This window comes from Salvia splendens, chromosome 22 (genome assembly GCF_004379255.2).
Source record: "Salvia splendens isolate huo1 chromosome 22, SspV2, whole genome shotgun sequence".
Lineage (NCBI taxonomy): Eukaryota > Viridiplantae > Streptophyta > Magnoliopsida > Lamiales > Lamiaceae > Salvia > Salvia splendens.
The window spans coordinates 3,857,434-3,878,291 of record NC_056053.1 but is presented as its reverse complement, the minus strand read 5'-3'; the positions used below and the strand labels follow the sequence as shown (position 1 = coordinate 3,878,291).

Here is a 20,858-nt window from a genome sequence, read left to right as displayed (position 1 = left end):
GACCCTGTGCTCTAGCGAATCCTCTGAACTTAAGAATTTGCATTAAAGAAAGAGCTCTTAAAACACACATCCAAATCCCAGCCGCTTCAATCATATTCTAAGACCTAGCTAAAAAGTTTAATTGAAAGTGTGACTGCACAAATATCAGAAATTCAAACTGCCGACAAGTTTGAGAATATCTTACTATTAAGGAACGTATAAGTAAAATCTAATGTTATTTTTGAAAAAACATATTTATTTCAGAAATGTATAGTAGAATTTTTTTCCCAAAGTATTGATGGACCCAGGAATTAAATATAGGAAACTTGCAAAATCATAATAGTAATTAGTAGGATATTGGAATCTAACAGACTAGCAGTTATAATAAGTGACGCATGAAGATAATACTTAATTTAAAATTAAAAAGGTTAATTTAACTATTTAAACAATACAAAAAAAGGCTATTTACCGAGCACCAAAGTGCTCGGTATAAAGGGTGAAAGTGCTCGGTAAACGGGAAATACCGAGCACATTCCGAGTACTACAGGTGGTCGGTATTTGCTTCGTCGGAATATTTCTCCGAGCAATTGTAGGTGCTCGGCAAACCGGTCAACCATGCCTTAGGATGGGCGAGCACCTCTATGTCCTCGGCAATTGCGAGCACCTCTATATGCTCGGAAATTCTGTAAGATTTTAGGAAATAAGGCGAGCACCTTCCATGTCAATATTTTTTATTAGTACTCATAAATATCTCGAAAAAATTGCATATAAATAAATTTATGGATTATTCACAATAAATATAAGTAAATTTTATTTTGAAGATATAATATAAATACCTTTAAACAAATAATGCCGAGCACCGTACAAGTGCTTGGCAAATGCCGAGTACTGCTCGGAAATTATATAAAAATAGAATTAATAATTATTTAACAATAATAATGATTTCGAACATGTCAATATTTTTTATTAGTACACAGAAATATCTCGAAAAAATTGCATGTAAATAAATTTGTGGATCATTCACCATAAATATTGTAAACTTATTTTGAAGATATACTATAAATACTTTTAAGCAATCCCGAGCACCATATACGTGCTTGGAAAATGCCGAGTACCATATAAGTGCTCGGAAATTATATAAAAATTCTGAGTACCGTATAAGTACAATAATAATGATTTCAAACATGTCAATATTTTTTTATCGATCATACATTGAATAATTATGCAAGTCTTTTTTTACATACATTGAATAAGTATACAAGTCTATTATTGGCGAGCACATTTGTGATGGTAGGGATTCTCCGAGCACGTCATAAGTGCTCGCTATGTTTGAAAACTATTTATCCGCATTTCGCATGACATACATTAAATAACTAACAAGTCTATTTTTGACATACATTGAATAATTATACAAGTCTATGTGTGACGAGCACATTTGTGGTGGTAGGGATTTTCCGAGCACATTATAGGTGGTCGCTATTTTTGAAAAATATTCACACAACATACATTGAATGCCGAGCAATTTTCGGTGCTTCATAGGTCCCTGACTTAAATTGCTAAATCGAGCACGTTGACCGTGCTCGGTATTGCTCGCAAGTTAACACCCTGGTCCATGATATTGCCGAGCACCATCAATTGTGCTAGGAATGTTGCCGAGCAAAGTTTGAGGTGCTCGCCAGTTTCCGAGCACAATTAGATGTGGTCGCTATTGGTGCTCGGTAAACAGTGTTTTTTTGTAGTTATGGCAATTCCTTATTTTTAGCATTGACATTGCATAAGTTATGATATCTTAAATTTTTATCCTATTTTAGAGTTAACAACAGTTTTTTTAGAAGACCAACATATACAAAACTTCATTTTTATCATATTTTGATCACAATATGTTTTACTTATTACCATAGCTTTAGATCAATATCATCGTAGATAAAATTCTTTTCCGTAGCTCAAATTCAGTTTTTTCATTAAACTTTATTTGCTACAAATGAAATTTTTCTTAAAATAAATAAGAATTTTAACGTATAAAATTGTCTCGGTAGCGGACGATATGGTATTTAATGCAAAATTGATAAAATAACATAGTGGTAGAAAAAAAATGTTGAAGGGTTTTAGTGAAAAATGAAACTCACTTCATTAAAAAATGAAAGATTTACTGTAAATATATAGAAACAAGTATTTGTAAAAAACCCAAAATGAAAAAGCGTGACTACAATTTATGTATGGAACTAGGTGGTACTAAAATAATTCTTATTTGATTTTATGAAGATCAGTCTGATTTATATACGAAGGGCTCGCAAACACCAATATACACTATACATACTAAGTCATACCAAAAAATATTATCAAAGATCCCATTGCTAGTTGAATCTATCCTACCTTAGGAAAATCCTTAAATATCAATATATATCTTGCCGTACTTAACGTGTAATAAATATTTCAGGTCAGGTTATTTAATACCACCTACAGCCGGTAGAATAGAGATTAAAATACATTCACCCACCTCCTCTCTTCTCTTCTTTATAACCCCAACTCTCCTTAACCCCCCTTACTTCACTCCTCATACAACACCAAGACTAAAACAAAAAAAACAAAAAAATAAAAAAAATAACAATGGACTTGATAGACATCCTTCTACTTTGCTTCTCCGCCCTATTCCTCTGCCTCTGGTGGCGGTACTGGTCCGCCACCACAAGCGGAAAACCCAAAAATTTACCACCAGGGCCACCAGGGTGGCCCCTGGTGGGAAACCTATTCCAGGTCGTCCTCCACCGCCGCCCCTTCATCTTCATGGTGCGCGACTTACGCGCCAAATACGGCCCCATCTTCACCATGAAGATGGGCCAGAGAACCCTAGTCATCGTGACAAACTCCGACCTCATCCACGAGGCCCTTGTTAAAAAGGGGGAGCTCTTCGCGAGCCGCCCTCCCGACTCCCCCATCCGCCTCATCTTCAGCATGGGGAAATGCGCCATCAACTCGGCCGAGTACGGCCCGCTCTGGCGCTCCCTCCGCCGCAACTTTGTGACGGAGCTGATCAACCCGGCCCGGGTGAAGCAGTGCAGCTGGATCCGGAACTGGGCGGTGGAGGCCCACATGAAGCGGCTGGAGGAGGAGTCCGCCCGGGCCGGCCACGTGGAGGTGATGAGCCACTGCCGGCTGACCATGTGCAGCATCCTCATCTGCCTCTGCTTCGGCGTCAAGGTCTCCGCCCGCCGCATCGGCCTCATCGAGGCCGTGCTGAAGGACGTCATGATGATGACGACGCCGAAGCTCCCGGACTTCCTCCCTCTGCTCACGCCGCTTTTCCGGCGCCAGGTGAGGGCCGCGCGGGAGCTACGGCGAAAGCAGCTGGAGAGCCTGGTCCCGCTCATTCGGGACCGGAGGGATTTTGTGGAGGGCGGCGGGAAGGAGGCGGAGATGGCGAGCCCCAAGGGGGCTGCGTATATCGACTCGCTGTTCGGGTTACAGGTGCCCGGGCGGGGGAGGCTCGGGGAGGAGGAGATGGTGACGCTGTGCTCGGAGGCGATTAACGCCGGCACCGACACCAGCGCCACTACTCTGGAGTGGGCTCTCCTGCATTTGGTTCAGAATCAGGAAATCCAGGAGAGGCTGTATAAGGAGATTGTGGGCTGCGTTGGGAAAAATGGAGTAGTGACTGAAGCTGATGCTGAGAAAATGCCTTATCTTGGAGCGATTGTGAAGGAAACGTTTCGGCGCCACCCGCCTAGCCATTTTCTGCTTTCTCATGCAGGTGAAATATTTGTATTTTTTTTTATTGTTAATATTTAAGAAGACACAAGGGTTGTGTGTTTGATACCTAAACCGTTTTATGGGGTGCAAGTTGCTAACCAGATTAATTTTGTGGAATTATAATTAATGCATGAGCATGGGGTGTAGGCAGTATGTCCCTCAATTGGAATTGTTGTTGCACCAAATAAATAGATATAGGTGATGTGACAATAAAGACTTTGTGTTTCTCAAATATTTTTTGGTACTTATATTTACTAAGAATTAGTGTTCGGACTAAAAATTTAGTGATTGTTACATTTAGGTATGTTTATCTTCTCATATTAATATTATTGAAAAAATTGCAACATTTGTGAGAGCAGTGACGAAGGAAATGGAGCTGGGCGGGTACACGATCCCGGCAGACGTGAACGTGGAGATCTACACGGCGTGGCTGACGGAGGACCCGGAGATGTGGGAGAACCCAAGCGAGTTCCGGCCAGAGAGGTTTCTAACGGGGGAGGGCGTGGAGGTGGACATAACGGGGATGCGGGGGGTGAAGATGCTGCCATTCGGGGCGGGGCGGAGGATCTGCCCCGCATGGAGCCTGGGGACGCTCCATATCAACCTGCTGCTGGCGCGGATGGTCCATGCCTTCAAGTGGATCCCCATTCCGGACAACCCGCCTGACCCGGCGGAGACTTTCGCATTTACTGTGGTCATGAAGGATCCGCTCAAAGCAATAATTCTGGCTCGGACAAAGATTTGAATTCGTGGCGCCACGTCATCCGGATCTCCATATCTTTGATTGCTACTCTACTTGCTTTTAATTTGTTTTTTTTTTTGCTCTATCAATGTTTGCTAGCTAGGCCGTGAACCGTTGGGTGTATGATTTTGTGTAGGAAAATGTTTAGAATCTCCTCTCCTCTATGTTAACTTAATATTAGTATAATATTTCCGGTCTATATGTCTACATTAATGTTAAAGTTATAAATTTTAGGGACATTTTTACATATTCCACTAAACATGCATGACCCAACCTTCACAAATTATACATGTACAAATACATAAAGTTTACATGGGGTTTGCAGTGGAAATTATTATTGTAGAGTTTGTATGTTTAGTAAGGATTATAAACTTTTTTATTAAATCAAAAACTATTTTATAACTAGTTTGTTGTATTATATTGATTATATTATTTGCATATAAGTCAAGTCTCTACATTGGAAATTTTGTGATGTATCCCAGATCACATAATCACTCAATTAGTACTAATATTTTTTAAGAATATGAACATCATAACTCATGTAAATCGGGACAGTATATCGTGAAAAACCGCAATATCACTCGCATGTTACACTTATCATAGCTCAATAATGTGATACTTGTGTGACTATAGCACTTAAATGTAATTAACATTGAGATACGTTATTTATTGTTGAATATGGAAGTACACAGATAACATAAAGTACTACTCCCTCCGTCCATCATTCAAAGAATCGTTTTGTCATTTTGGTTTGTCTACGATTTATAAAACCATTTACTGTATTCCACTTTTAGTATATGGATCCCACATCCCACCATATGGATCCCACATCCCACCAACTTTTTATACTCACAATCTAATACTCCATAAAACTAATACTTTAAAGGAGTCTCACATTCCACTCACGTTCTCCCTTTACTTTTCTTCATCAAGTCAAATAATTTCTTAAAACTCGTGCCGAGTCAAAAGGGTTCTTTAAATGATGGACTGAAGGAGTATATGTGATTATTAGCCATTTTTTGTGTATTAAAATTTGAGTTTTCCATAATCAATGTCATGGTGCGTTGGGTGGTGGTAATTGGTCTGCGATTTTCTTCTTTTCTACCGAGGTCGTCGGTTTATTTGTCACACAATTATAGGTCTGAATCCAAATAGTACCGGCTGTGAAATTGAAAGGAACATGTGTAAAAGTTGAATCCCCACTGAGAGTATCTGCAGCGGTGAGTGTACACCCGTCCGTTCGTCCGTGCCAGCGGCGCTGCACCGCCTGCTGCCGCTGCGCTCTTGCCGCTGGCGCGGCGCTGCTCGATGCATCGAGCACGTCCCTGCCAGCGAGCAACTGACGTGGCGCGTTCTGATTGACCAACGGCATTTCCATTGGATTTTTTTAATTTGAAAATAATACCAAAAATTAAAAAAAAAATTCAGATTCCCAAAAATATGGCCGCTTTTTTACCGTTTTTCAGGAATTTTTTAAAATTATTTTTATTCCCAAAATTATCTATAAATACACACATTTATTATCCATTTTTCACATCAAATCATCTCCCATTCATCTCTCATTCATATTTTTCATACAACTTATCTACATCTTCCTCTCTCACTCAAACCCTCTCAAATGGATTTCACCAATCTCATTGCGGAAGCGGAGCGCGAAGAACAAGAATACTATGAGCAATATCGTGCCGCCTATGAAGCTATATCACCGCGAATACCCCTACCCCTCCTCCTCGACCAACTAGATCAACTCGCCGCTATATCCATAGTGACCGGGGGGAGCCAACGAAAGGCTCGTTGCCGACTATTTTTCTGACCAGCCGCGGTTTCCGTAAGATTACTTTCGGCGCCGTTTTCGCATGTCAAAACGCTTGTTTATGCTTATTGTCAACACATTATCCGCCCGTGTTGAAGCCGGAAGCTCAACCGCAAGGTCTCCCCCACGCCGAGGTGTGCATACGACGGTGGGCGAGAGGATCGAAACAATGAACACAATGCGCGATACCCGAGCCCACATTGAGCTACAAGAAGACCTAATCAAACACATTAGGGCGAAATTCGGCCACGAGTAGTGGTTTTTTTAATTTTATGAATTTAATTATGTAATTTTTATTTTTTAGGATTTTAATTATGTACTTTTTAATTTTTAGGATTTTAATTAAATAATTTTTAATTTTTTTTGTAATTTGTAATTGTATTCCGGATATTTTTAATGCATTTTAATTTTGTGGAAATGTTTTTATTTAAATTGAATAATAGAATGGTGGGACCCTTGAGCTTGTCTTTGTGGAAGAGCACAGATGTAGGTGTTGTGCTCTTGCCTAAGAGCAGGGAGTAAAAATGGGTCCGGGTCCACATCCGTGCTCGTTGGCAAGAGCACGGATGGGGATGCTCTAACCATAAATAGAATAGACATTCTATTTACCCAGTGCAATTTAATCTTCCCATACCTAACTTCCCCAACTGCAGGATTCTTATCATCTACTACTATCATGTTTACTTCTTTTTTGTAAAGCAATTATATCATTTATTTGGTTTTAATTATTACAAAGGAAATTTGTTCATATCATAATTCTAAGCATTCATGTTTTGCCATATGTTGTGGACCGCGTACGGACTTTGTGTACGTGTCATGCATTTGATGATTCGCAAATGTTGGATACCAAGATTCCAAGAAGAAAAGATAAAATTGAGTGGCTAATTATGTAAAGAGTTAGAAATATTTAATTATGTAATATGCAATCAAGATTCAAGTAAATGTACAAAGTTTGGGGCAAACACGAATAATGAATGGTTTTTACATGCTAATGCGCTTATCGTCAAGCAAAATTAATTATGTATATATGGTTGTTACATGCAAACGCGTTTATAGTCAAGTGAAAATTTATTATTCTTCAGATGAAATGATATATTCAGGAATTTTTATTACGGATATGAATTTTATGGCAAATAATTGCATACTTAATATATAAAAAATACTAACATTAGTGTTAAAACATTTTTATCAAATTTCTTGTTATTCAAAACCCCAAGCTCCCCAATGGAGGTATAAGGACCTAGGGTTCAGTTTCTACAAGCACGATATTATATTTTATAGTACATCATGCATACATTATTCTGAGAGTTTTGCAGAGTTGATAAAGGAAAGCTAGATAGTGATTTAAGGAAGACAGAAGTCAACATAATTCTCTACAAAGACTTTTTATTTTATTTTATGTTGAAGATGTATCTCGTGTAATGATTTTGGTTTATTTGTCCATAAATAGCTAAAAGCTTTAGAATTCTAGAGTGTGTGAATAGTTGGCTCTAATGTACTTCTACTTATTTATCCAATATCCAGATCATGTTTTCCAATTTCTAAACCCTCTTTGCAACAATGCTTGGACCTAGCCATCGAGGGTCGGGTCTTTGGTCGGCGGCGCTGCGGCTTGTGGCTCGGACGCCTTTGCCTTCCCCTTCCTCTTGGCCGCTTTAACACCAATTGGACCACTCTCTGTTGGCACTTCTGTGCCAAAGCTCTTCTCCATACAGGAGGTCAAGTCCACCGCATCGAACCTGCTCGTGTAGTTGCCTCCGGCATTGATCTTCGTCCTCTTCGGGTCAATGGTAGAGCCGTGCGTTCCCGGGGTACCCTCATCTTGGGTGTCCATGCATGGCCACTTCGTCGCCATAGTTTGGATCAATACACTAGCTTTGACAAAATTTGTAGAAGGCGGCTTGTAGAGCCGGAGTCATGGGTCTACCACCAGACAACATTAGAGGACCGCCGGAGTAGGACAACCAGGGGCGGAACCGCCAGGGAACTCGGAGTTCCGTCATAATTGCTTGGGTTTGGGAAATCATCGTGATTCATTTTTTGCTTTCTAGAGAAACATAAATGAGATGAGAAGAGATTAGAGTGAAAGGGTGGTGAATTGGAGTGAAAAAAAGTGCATCTATAGAGAAAAATAGTGGGAAAAATGACAAAATCTGCCGCACGCCCTATCCCAAGGGTGAGGTTGTCGGTGGTTTTATCATCCAGTGACGTAATAGCTCCAATAAATCTGCCGATCGCATAGGGTGGATTTATCGATGCTATTGGCGTATTGCGAGTGCCCTTATACTAACTCAATTTAAATCAAAATTAATTTAATTTTCAAGTTATTGTAGAATTGGGTAATATTTTCTTATTATTCACAAACGTATATTGTACATCATATATAGGCTAGGTAATCCACCATACATGGTAAGATATTATTACAATCAAATCTCCCTAATTATGTGGTGAAGATACTATGTAATCTTCTCATTAACTCTGTGATCTTCTCCTTGATTTTGCAGGATACTCCGGGTCTTCTTTCTAACACTCCCCCCAAGTTAAGTGACGGGATCTCCAAAACTTAACTTACCCAACACTTCCTGGAAGTTCTTTGCGGAGACGGCCTTAGTCAAGATGTCTGCGAGTTGGTCTTCAGATTTTACATACGGGATCTCCACTATTTTCTCATCAAGATTCTCCTTTATGAAATGTCGATCAATTTCGACGTGTTTCGTTCTGTCATGTTGCACCGGATTTTCTAAAATACTGATTGCAGCTTTGTTATCGCATAACAACTTGCAAGTATTCTGTGACTCCAAGTCTAACTCTCTCATCAATCTTCTAAGCCACAGTATTTCGGTTAAGCCACTCCTGATGCCTCGGAACTCGGCCTCGGCACTTGAGAGTGCCACTACCTTTTGCTTCTTACTTCTCCAAGTTACCAAGTTTCCCCCAACAAAGGTGAAATATCCTCCGGTGGATCGCCTGTCCATCAAGTTTTCTGCCCAGTCTGGATCGGTGTATCCGTGAATGTCTAGGTGCCCATTCTTTCGAAATAGTACTCCATGTCCAGCGGTTCCTTTCAAGTACCGTACCACTCTAAGAGTTGTTTCCCAATGTTCTTCTTGGGGACTGTGCATAAATTGACTGAGGACTCCTACAACATAGGCAATGTCTGGCCTAGTGTGGGATAGGTAGATGAGTTTCCCAACGAGTCTTTGGTATCTTCCCCGATCAGTAGGGCTTGCTCCTTTTATGAGTTGGAGTCCATGATTCTGAACGATTGGAGTGTCTGCTGGCTTACAATCCAACATTTCTATCTCTGCCAAGAGATCCAGCACATACTTGCGTTGGTTGATGAAAATCCCTTTTTCCAGATCTAAGTACTTCAATCCCGAGGAAGTATTTGAGGTCACCCAGATTCTTCATCTCAAATTCCGCAGCTAAATGGCCCTTTAGTCGCTCTATCTCAGCGTCATTATCTCCGGTAATAATCATATCATCCACATAAATTATCAAGCAAGTAATTTTCTCACCTTCTCGTTTGATGAAGAGGGTGTGATCAGAACTACTTTGTTGATACCCATATTTCTTCATCACCTCTGTGAATCTGCCAAACCATGCCCTTGGAGATTGTTTTAACCCGTATAGGGTTTTCTTCAACTTACATACCTTCCCTCGCCCAAACTCTTCTGAGAATCCTGGTGGAGCTTCCATGTAAATCGGTTCTTTCAATTCTCCATGAAGGAAGGCGTTAGTGACATCATACTGATGGAGAGGTCAGTCTTTATTTGCCGCTATAGATAGGAGTACTCTTACAGTATTCATCTTGGCGACTGGAGAGAAAGTTTCAAAATAGTCGATACCTTGAGTTTGAGTGTACCCTTTTGCCACCAGTCGAGCCTTATATCGTTCAATACTTCCATCTGGTCTCCGTTTAATAGTGAAGACCCATCTGCAACCTACTGTATGCTTTCCTTCGGGTAGTGAGCTAATCTCCCAGGTGCGATTCTTCTGCAAGGCCTTCATTTCCACTAGCATTGCTTCCCTCCACTGTTTGATTTTTATGGCCTCTTCGAATGTCCGAGGTATTTCTTCCTCGTATAGCGCAGTTTGGAATGCCCTTGCCATTTTAGAGATATTGGCCTCAGCAAAGCTTGCTATTGAGTACCTACTTCTTCTTCCTATCCTCTCAGGTGAATATTTCTTGGGAGGAACTCCTCTTGTACTACGCGACGGAAGTACGTATTGTCCTATGTCTTGATCAATAGTGGTGTCTTCCTCTGTATCAGGGGGGTTAGATGTAATAATCGTATCCTCAGAATGTGTGCCAGAGATTACCTCGGATTCCGGTACGGTTGGATCAGAGGATGGCGGCGGAAGTGCTGAAGGGCTCGTTTCTGTAGACGAAGTTGACTCATGGATGGTACCAACTTGCTCTGGTGGTCCCGTATCGAAGTAACTTGGCACATGCCACCGAAGGGAGTCATTTTCTTGGGTCTCCCCCTGTCTCTCACTCTCCCCCTGAGTCCCAAGGTGGTAATAGAATTCTATTTCGAGGAAGTTGCAATTCATGGTTATGATGATCCTCTTAGTTTTAGGGTCATAACATCTATAACCCTTTTGATTGATCCCATATCCCATAAATACACACTTAATTGCACACGGAGAAAATTTAGTTCTTTCTTGTTTTGGGACGTGTACATAGACCGTGCAACCGAAGATTTTGGGAGGAAGCGATAAAGCTGCAGGGACTTGTGTTAAGGTGGCCAGATGGTCCAAAGGGGTTTTTCGATGTAGTGTTTTTGTGGGAAGACGGTTGAGAAGGTAAATAGAAGTAGCAATGGCTTCGGGCCAAAAAGCTGGTGGGACTTTGGAATCAAAAAGAAGTGCTCTAGTCATTTCAAGGATGATCCTATTTTTTCTCTCTGCTACCCCATTTTGTTCTGGTGTGTGAGGGCATGAAGTTTGGTGGATTAACCCGTTATCCCTAAAAAACTGAGACATATAATTATTCACGAATTCCCCCCCGTTGTCTGACCGCAGGATTCTAATGTTTGTTTGGAATTGGGTTTGGACCATTTTATAAAACAAAATAAATTTTTCAACAACCTATGACTTATGTTTCATAAAATATACCCATGTAGCCCTACTGCAATCATCAACAAATATCACAAAGTATTTAAAAACTGAACTAGTACCAATAGGTGCCGGACCCCACACATCAGAATGTATTAAAGAGAAAACAGTCTCAATACGTGTATCATTGGGTTTAAAAGAGTTACGGTGGCTGATGTGTAATTTTCGAGCTTTTATATTAATGGATTAATAACACACAAGTTCAATAAAATAGCTCTAATATTACAATCTATCTGCAAGAGTACAAAGTCAACTGTAGTACTTCGAGTGTCGAACCACAGGGAGGCGTAGATTATTTAATTCGAAAATAAACAAAAGACAAATTAAAAGGACTTTGTTTTGAAGGTTTTGATATCTATAAGCTAAAGATAAAAATAAGCTGCAAGTTAACTAAGAAAAGACTAATCAGATGGGAGAAACATGTCACTCCAAGTTGCTCATTAGACTTGAATCATTACACACCTATATCGAAAGCACATATTTGGGATTAATTAATCAACCTAATCGCGTGCACTGAACATGTTTGCGACGTATAATTCACAGTCAGTTGAACACTTGTTCCATGAATTAACTTTCAACGATATTAAATTCCTGCGAAAGCGCGGGAATAAAATATCATCTACTATAAGAACTTACCTAATCCATTGTCAAATTATCCTCTGAACAATTCAAATTCAACAACACATCAATTGATTAGTCCATCCAAGTTCATGTTAAAGAGACGATAAACAAGGATTAAAAATCTATAACGATAGAGGCCTCTAAAGTGATAGAATCTAACATTAAACACATCAACGGTGTCAAAACGTGAATTCAAAGGTGCAGATACGTTCATACAAGTCTAAATCATAACTTGGAGCAACATAAAGAGCTTAGCCTAAGCACATGGTAATAATAACAATTAAAACCGTAGGAAGCTTGCTCTTGTTGAGTGGAATGGAGATATGGAGATGGATCGTCGGAATGTTGGTCGGAATTTCTTCCTTCTCTTCTTCCTCCTCTCTTCCTCTCCTTTCTTCTCTGACCCAGTTCCCCCTTGAATTCGTCCAGCAACTCCCATTTTTCTTCCAGCCAAACTACCGAAAACTGCCACTTTGCAGTTAGGAGTGAACCACCCGGCCGGGTGGAATATTAACTCCACAAATTCACCCGGCCGGGTGACAGAAATTCTCCCCCGTCTGGACTTCGTACGCGTAATGACAAGCACCCGACCGGGCGTTTTTTTGAATCTTGGAATCGCCCGACCGGGCGATAAATCTGAACTCCGAGTTCCCTTCAAATATGACCCGGCCGGGTGGATTTTCAACCCCACAAATTCACCCGGCCGGGTGACTCATTTTCCGAGCTTTCTGGATTCACGACGCCATTTGCACAACCTTTTTACCATCCGAGCTTCATTCCTACACCATAAACATACTTTTGCAAGCCTCAAACTATATAAATTATGTAAAATTAGGGGAATAAAAATGAATAATTTGATTCGCATCAGTGGCTCTTGGCCAAAACACACGATTCACAAGAAAAATCTTAGGGAACAAAAAGTTTGGGAAATAAAGATTTCAGATAACCCAGAGAAGTATGACCCATTCTTCGGTGCCAGAGCCAAGTCTCCTGATTGGTGGGTCCGTGAGCAAGCATCGTCGTACCATCGTGTCGAGCGATCTCATCTACAAAATAAAGTCAACGGCGTTCAGTGCCACGTCCAATAATCTTCCTCGTCCGGATATCCTGTAAGAGACAAAAGTTTGGTTGCATCAGCAGGGTACAGTTCAATTCCTTAGTCACGTGACTAATGGACATCAATTTCTGAGATAAGTTCGGCACATATAGACAGTTCGTAATCTGCACATTCGGGAAAATTTCTATAGTCCCTGCCCCCTCAACTGGAGTCAACCCCTCATTGGCTGTTTGAATGTGTGATTTATGGGTTTCATAAAATTTCACAAAATCCCTTTTATCAAAGGTCATGGTATCAGTGGCACCACAGTAAAAAATCCATCTGATATCATCAAATTCATCACAAACTCGGGTTTCAAACGCATATGACAAATTTTCTAGGGGAGCAAATGAATTTTTACACATAATGGGGTCAAAATCGAGGATTCTCTTAGTCTGGGGGTCAAAATCAAAGGCTTTCTTAGTCTGGGGTTTAATTTCGTGAACAGGCATAATCGGGGAACTAAATTGCAATTTCGGAAACAAATGGGGATTTAATTGCAAGGTTTAGATTTAGGGCTAGGGTTAATTTCCCCCAACCCTTTACCTCCTTCCTCCACGCCGCTTTCCATTTTCAGCGAGGCCACCATTGCCTCAGCCGTTCTCCCTCCACCGTCGTCGCCACGCCGGCCTCTGCCGGTCTGGAGGCCACCGGCTTCAGGCTTTCGTTCCTGGAGTTGCATCGTTTCTCGGTTTCCTTATATAGTGGATTAAGCTCTTTGTGTACACCGATGTGGGATATTATTATATTCATTTTTATGTTTCAATTGTCAACACCCTCCCCCAAACCCTTCAAGGTGAATCTTGGAGGGGTTGGACTTTTTTATGATCGATTGGACAATCGGCCCAATTTTTTTTCGATCGGTTGGACCACTGGCCTAAATTTTCAGCCCAGTTATACTGCTGGGTCAGTCATTTTTTTCGGTTTCAGCCCAGATATACTGTTGGGTCAGTTAAATATGACCCACAGTCGGCGACCCGCTCTGATACCATGTAGAATTGGATAATATTTTTTTATTATTCACAAAGGTATATTGTACATCATATATAGGCTAGGTAATCCACCATACATGGTAAGATATTATTACAATCAAATCTCCCTAATTATGTGGTGAAGATACTATGTAATCTTCTCATTAACTCCGTGATCTTCTCCTTGATTTTGCAGGATACTCCGGGTCTTCTTTCTAATAGTTACCACATCAATTAATTTACATTATTATAACTTGAACAAAATACAACAAAAGTAACATCCATGATTTGGTCATATTACCGTTCTTGACCAATTCTTAGAGTTAAGAGTATGTACCCAATTCAATTGAAGATTGTGACAGTTATATTAAGAATATTTATATCATTTGTCGTGCTTCATTCGTTACTAGTGAAAGGTCATATATACAACGTGTAAATTAAGCAAATAACCTGCCAATGCTATAAAAGCGTATGTCAAGTACCTCACCTCAAGTGGTGTTTGTGGACCTGTGGTGCCAATCGAAGACACAAATTTTCAAAAGTTGGATCAATATTCATTCTCCAATTTTTGTTTATAGTTACTTAGAAAAAAAAACATTATATCAATTGAGTTGTACTTCGGTCCTATTTAACTTGTACTATTTCTTATATACAACTCATGACAGCCAATATATTTTGTACACTCTATATGGAATGTATATATGAGTTTTAATAAATTGTTGTATACTAAGTTACCATATTTCAAAGTTTTGTGAATTTACATTTATAAGTCATGGACGATTTCCGGATGTTTAATATTTGTAATTCTAGAGTGTAACCCATATTGAATTGCGATGGACTCAAGGAATCAACTGACATTAGTGTGTATTAGTATATACAAAAAAATAGCAAGGAAGAAACTCCACTAAAGATAGTTTACTAAATCAAATTATGAATAAATTAAAGATAGTTTACTAAATGTATTTGTGAAGCTCCACTAATTTAGTGATCATCAAACATTATTTCACCACTTTTAACAGGAGATGTAATATCAAATTACAATATGCACACATATTTCAGCACTTGTAGTTGAGTATCAGAGTAGAATATTTACACATAAATCAGCACGTTATATCGTACAGAACGACATACTACCACGACACCAAGTCACACACACAACAATGATCGTCCTCGCCTTTTTAATCGAAATTACTTGTTGCATTTACTTTACATGTCTGCATTTTTTTCACAGGCAACTTGCTCATCTGTCGTTAAGGCCAAATATTCGAGGGCTGTGACAACATCTTCGATCAGGGGTCGAGTGTCGGCTTCATCTTGCAGACACATCACCACCACGGCAAGAGCTTGATGCAGCCCCTTCACGGGGAACTCCCCTTGTAGCAACGGATCAACTAGCAACGAGAACTTGTTCCTGTCCTTTAGTAGTGGTTTAGCCTAAAATTTTCACATTCAACCACATTAGATGAGTTTGTCTTTGTCCCTTTCTAAGTTTTTAATCAACTGATAGGAAAGAATTTTGACTAACCCAAGCAACTAGAATCTCCTCCTCAGGTGGCTTTTTGCTATCAATAGCTCTTCTTCCCGAAATGATCTCGAGAAGCACTACCCCGAAGCTATAGACGTCTGACTTGGTTGTGAGCTTGCCTGTCTGGGCATACTCCGGGGCAGAATAGCCATATGTCCCCATCACCCTTGTCGAGACCTCCTCTCTTTCCTCCGGCCCGAAACCCGACAGTTTAGGGTCGAATTCCCCATCTAATAGTATGTTGGACGCCTTGAAGTCCCGGAATATTATAGGCGGGCATGCTGTATCGTGTAAGTACTCCAGCCCCCGAGCTGCGCCCTGAGCTACCTTCATCCTAGTGAACCAATCTAATGCCTTCTTGTCCGGAGGTAAATCTGCATGCGAGAATGAATCATCACGAGACATACTCCATTTTTGGAAACAAAAAAATCCATTGACGGTGAGTTATATGATAGCTACCAAGAAGATGATCTACTAAGGATCCATTTTGCATATACTCGTACACCAAAATCCTCTGTCGGCCATCAGCGCAGTATCCAATCAGGCTCACGAGGTTGGGGTGTTCAATGAGGCTCAATGCCAAGACCTCCGCGAGGAATTCTGTGTTATCTTGATCCTTGTTTCGATCAAGCTGCTTCACGGCCACTACCTGGGAGACGAAGCAGCAATCTATCATTTAATGTGAGGATTTTGCTGAAAGAGAAGATAAGGGGCCTACCTGCTTAGTTTTCTTAAGGCGGCCCTTGTAGACCCTCCCAAATCCTCCTTCGCCAACTAGCAGATCAGGATTGAAGTTCTCTGTCGCGGCCGCCAGTTCTTGGAAGGTGAATACCCTACCAGGAGCTACCATGCCAGGCTTGGGCGTATCCTCCGCCATTTTCCTCAGCTTGCTAGCATCTGTTCAGTTTCATCAAAAGCTTCAAATGACGAGAAATTGAGGTTCTCATAACAAACAAAACATAAATTTTAGCTGTGACGCTGGTCCAAGAATCCATATCACAATCAGCATTGATTCGGCATAACTTCTTTCCATATGAAAAATCATGACAAAAGTATGAGAATTTGCATCTACGATAGATACATGAATCTAACCAGCATTTAGCGAAACGGTTCTGGAAACAGCAGATGACAACACATCCACGGCATTGTATTTGGTTGACTTGATCTGTTGGAGAGAACTTTTCGAAGCTTTAAGAACACTCCTCATCCTCTGTTACTTCTTATCGTGTTATAAAACAGAATCGGTTTTCAGAATCAGCTCCTGATAATATCTAAAATGAACCCTTCTTGAAGGATTCAACGATCATCACTAACAATGAAGATTGGTCTTCTTTTTTGACCTTTTGCTTATGAATTATGATGATCAAAAGATCAACACTTAAAAAGGGAAAGCTATTTTTAGCAAGTGACATGTAGCAGGCCTTAAAAATAGGGACAGTTGAGAAAAAGATTGATTGGATATTAAAAGGGGGAAAATATAACCTCATGTTAGAACTTAATACATACCACTTTAAATTAGGTCGAGGGAGATGAAGTTGGATTCTCCATATCCAATTTCAAAAAATAGTCATATATTTGGATAAATATAATTTTAAACCCTAAACCATAGCCATTTGATCAAAAATATCCTGAACAATACAAAGTTAAATTAAACACCAAATTATCGACTTCGTATAAAAATTATACTATACATCCATTTTCAATCCCAAGAATCTTGACATAGCTCGTAGGATGGAATTGTGTATTTTTTTCTATTTTTAAATAACATGCACAAAAGCAATGTCGTTTTGTACTCTAATACATTGAAAATAACGAGCTACATCAAGATTCTGGTTCCTAAAAGATGAACACAGAATATATTGGGGTAATTACACTAATAGTAAAAAATGTTTCCCCCTTATTTCTTATTAGTACAAAAAGTTTCATACATGTTTTAATTTAATGTACATTCTGTCATCAATACCAAACCACTCCTAAACCTTAAACGCCGAACAACATCATTATATGATAACCTGAAGTTCATTATAATGAACTAATAACAAACTTATAATGAACTTCGGATTTCTAAATTATGCATGATGATGTCATTGTTTTTAATCTCAGAATTCCCTATAATTAACTACAAATAAAGTTGTAATGAACTCCGCGTTATTATATAATGATGTGTTTGGCGTTTAGTGTTTTAAACTAGTTTGGTATATAATACAACCCTATATATATATATATATATATATATGTGTGGAAGGGGGCAAAATTATGTGCGGAGAAAATTTGGGAGTTCGAGAAGGGGCAAATTTAGGGAAATTCAGAAAATTTTGCAGAATTGGAAAATAAAACAATGGATATCAACATATTTGAGACGTAGAGCATTAGTTTCCAAACATCCCACAGTGCTGGATTATACATTTTAGTTTGTGTTTTGGTGTTATATACATTTGCAATGACATTCTAAGTTCCATTGTTAACATAGACATAATTACACACATCAACTTAAGACTGAAAATGCAGATAACCATAGCCAAGTAAATGCAGCTTCCAATCTTTTATAATTTGAACAAACAAGAAACAGAGATGCAAAATGAAACATCCTATGAAAATATAAAGTCCATAAACTAACACAAGCAAATTTATTAAAAAAACAGTAGGAACGGCAAAATATCAAGTCAGATTCAATAGAAAAAGGTTGTTGCAGAACTTGCATAGAACAATCATCTTAGACAACTAAAAATCATCTAATTAAGCTTATTGCTGAGATCAAATGATACGAGTTAACAGAAAAACGTATCTGCAACCATGCTTCTTGCTCTCTACTTAGCTAACCCTTCCTCAACCTCAGTCCACTTATCAGCATGCCTCGAGAACTTCTCCTTCATCGTCCCAATGATCTCCTTCGCCTCCTCAACCTTCCCAATGCTGATCAAACCATTCACAAGCAACTCTGTCGTTGCAATGCGAGGAACCCACCCTTTAGCAATGCATTCCTTAAAAATGTCCAATGCCGCCTCAAAATCCTTCCCTTTGCATAAATACTGTGCCAAATAGAAGTAAGTCTCTGACCCCGGTTTCAATTTCCGATCAACCATCTCCTTGAACAAAGCCTTGGCCTCCTCCAATTTCTCCTCTTTGCAAAATCCGTAGATTAAATGGCCATATGTCATAGAGTTTGGTTTAATCTTCTTTTCCACGAGCTCCTCCAACAATTCCTTCGCCTCATCCGACCTTTTGAGCTTGCACAAGCTCTGAATCTTAGCATTGTAGACGCCGAGCCCGTGCTTAACCCCAAACTTCTTCATCACCTCCGTAAGCTTCTCCAGGTCGCTCAGCTTCTCCTCCTTGTAGAAACCAGCAACCACAACGGAAAATGTGGTGGCGTTAGGCTGAATCCCCTTCCTCTCCATCTCCGCCAGAACAGAGTAAGCTGAATTCGAGCTGCCAGACTCGCAGAAGCCTTTCAAAACAGTGTTAAACGTGTCCAAATCCGGCTCAACCGAATACTTAGCAGGAAATTCCGAGAAAATCCTCTTCATCTCGCCATATTCTCCGGCCATGATACACGACATCAGCAGCGCGTTCAGCGATTTCACGTTATGCTCGACGCCGTACTTAGGGATTTCGTCGAACAGCTTGATTGCGTCCTTGACGAGGCCAGATTGTCCGTAGAGAACGATGAAATGAGAAACAGAGCGCTCCGATTTGAGATCGGGGCGGGCTAGGGAATCGTTGATGAAGGAGCGGATACCTTCGTAGTAGTGCGATTTTTTGAGCTTGTTGATGGCCAGGGAGTAGGCGACGCGGTCGAGGTGCGTGTCGGGGGTGAGGGCAGCGGAGCGGCAGATGTCGAGGACACGCTCTGGATTGCTCTCAAAGCGGATGAGGGAGAGAGCGGCGCGCGATTTCTCTTTGCTGGTGAGGGGGTTTTTGGAGTCCGGGCTCAGGATCGAGGTGGAGAAGCGACGGGCGTGGTGGAGAAGCGGCGATGATCGGAGCTTGCTGCGTAACGCCATTGATGATTTGGTGTGGTTGAAGCCGAGAGAGTGTTAGGGTTTTTAGGGTTTAGAGAGCGATGAAAAGGAATTTTCCGCCTGTTATTTCAATTTAAGTAAAAGACAAAATTGGTCCGGAACATATTCTCATTTTATCATTTTGATCATAAACTTTATCTTTTGAATTTGTTGGTCTTGTCCATTTCAAATTGGATCACAATTGGTCCTGCATTAACAATTCCGTTAATATTTAACAGTCAACGATTTTAATCACAATTTTGACCAACTTAATCATGTTAATTGTGATTACTAACTCCCTAATTAAAACCTTAATTTATTTTAATGATATATCATTTAAAATATCAAATAAATAATATTAAAAAACAAAAGAAAGAGTAAGAAATAGGTTCAGGCAATAATTCGAAAGTTCATTCTCTCACTTCGACGGCGCTGTTCTCCCTCTCTCACTTCGACGGCGCCGTTCTCCGAGCGGCGATCGGCGGAACGAGAGCTAAGCTTGTTGTCGTCTAACCCTAGTTTATTAGCTGAACGAAGAAACCCTAGATGGAGAAGGGGAACGAGAAGGGGAAAGGGAAGGGGAAGAGCACCTGCCTCTCAAAATCGAATCCAACTGAGAATCGACCTCAAGCACCGCCTCCTACTGAGAATTGACTGAAACCACCATCTCTGACTCAAATTCCACCACCTGCCTCTCAAAATCTACCACAACAACCACCTCCGACTGAAATTCTATCGCTTCCAAGACGTAATGTGTAGGCCCCGACCGCTTATTGTGAAGGTGGAATTTTAATTAAAAGTGCTTTTAAAATGTATCTCATTTCATATAGATGATTAGGGTTGTTTTAGTTTCAAAGTGATTAGGGTTTCACTTGTTGGGGAAAATTTTGATTTTGGATTCTGGGGCTTTACATAGATTTATGAGTATGAATATTTTGGGGAAAATTTAGATTTGAGATTCTGGGGATATATATAGATGCATGAGTATGAATATTTTTTTTGGGGAATGTGGATTGTGGTGGACTAGTGAATTCGAATTTGTTATTGTGTGTGTATGGCTTGTCATGTGGAGTTTAATTTTTAGGTGGTGAGGAAAAATGTGGGGTTTATTCTTTTGTTTTTAATGTGCATTGTATGCTGCTGGGTTTACTAAGACAACACATTTGGATTTAGATTTATGGGGCATTTTATAGATGCAAGAGAATGAATATTTTTATTGGGGAATGTGGAATTGTGGTTTGA

General features: G+C 40.1%; 3 protein-coding genes across 3 annotated transcripts; 1 reads left to right on the top strand and 2 right to left on the bottom strand.

Moving 5' to 3' along the window:
* Positions 1-2,453: 2,453 nt before the first annotated feature.
* Positions 2,454-4,667, top strand: LOC121785845 (cytochrome P450 77A3-like). Its single transcript, XM_042184314.1, has 2 exons — positions 2,454-3,727; positions 4,086-4,667. The coding sequence occupies exons 1-2, from the start codon at positions 2,587-2,589 to the stop codon at positions 4,469-4,471; spliced, it is 1,527 nt and encodes a 508-aa protein (XP_042040248.1). The 5' UTR covers positions 2,454-2,586; the 3' UTR covers positions 4,472-4,667.
* Positions 4,668-15,115: 10,448 nt separating this feature from the next.
* LOC121787356 (probable serine/threonine-protein kinase PBL23) lies at positions 15,116-17,714 on the bottom strand. The gene is made up of 5 exons (XM_042186067.1): positions 16,708-17,714; positions 16,334-16,512; positions 16,075-16,264; positions 15,616-15,989; positions 15,116-15,524 (listed from the first exon to the last, which is right to left on the bottom strand). Exons 1-5 carry the CDS (start codon positions 16,820-16,822, stop codon positions 15,297-15,299), a joined length of 1,086 nt encoding a protein of 361 aa, XP_042042001.1. The 5' UTR covers positions 16,823-17,714; the 3' UTR covers positions 15,116-15,296.
* A 492-nt stretch (positions 17,715-18,206) lies between these two features.
* On the bottom strand, positions 18,207-19,666 carry LOC121787355 (pentatricopeptide repeat-containing protein At1g61870, mitochondrial-like). Its single transcript, XM_042186066.1, has one exon. It carries the CDS (start codon positions 19,617-19,619, stop codon positions 18,423-18,425), a length of 1,197 nt encoding a protein of 398 aa, XP_042042000.1. The 5' UTR covers positions 19,620-19,666; the 3' UTR covers positions 18,207-18,422.
* Positions 19,667-20,858: the final 1,192 nt, after the last annotated feature.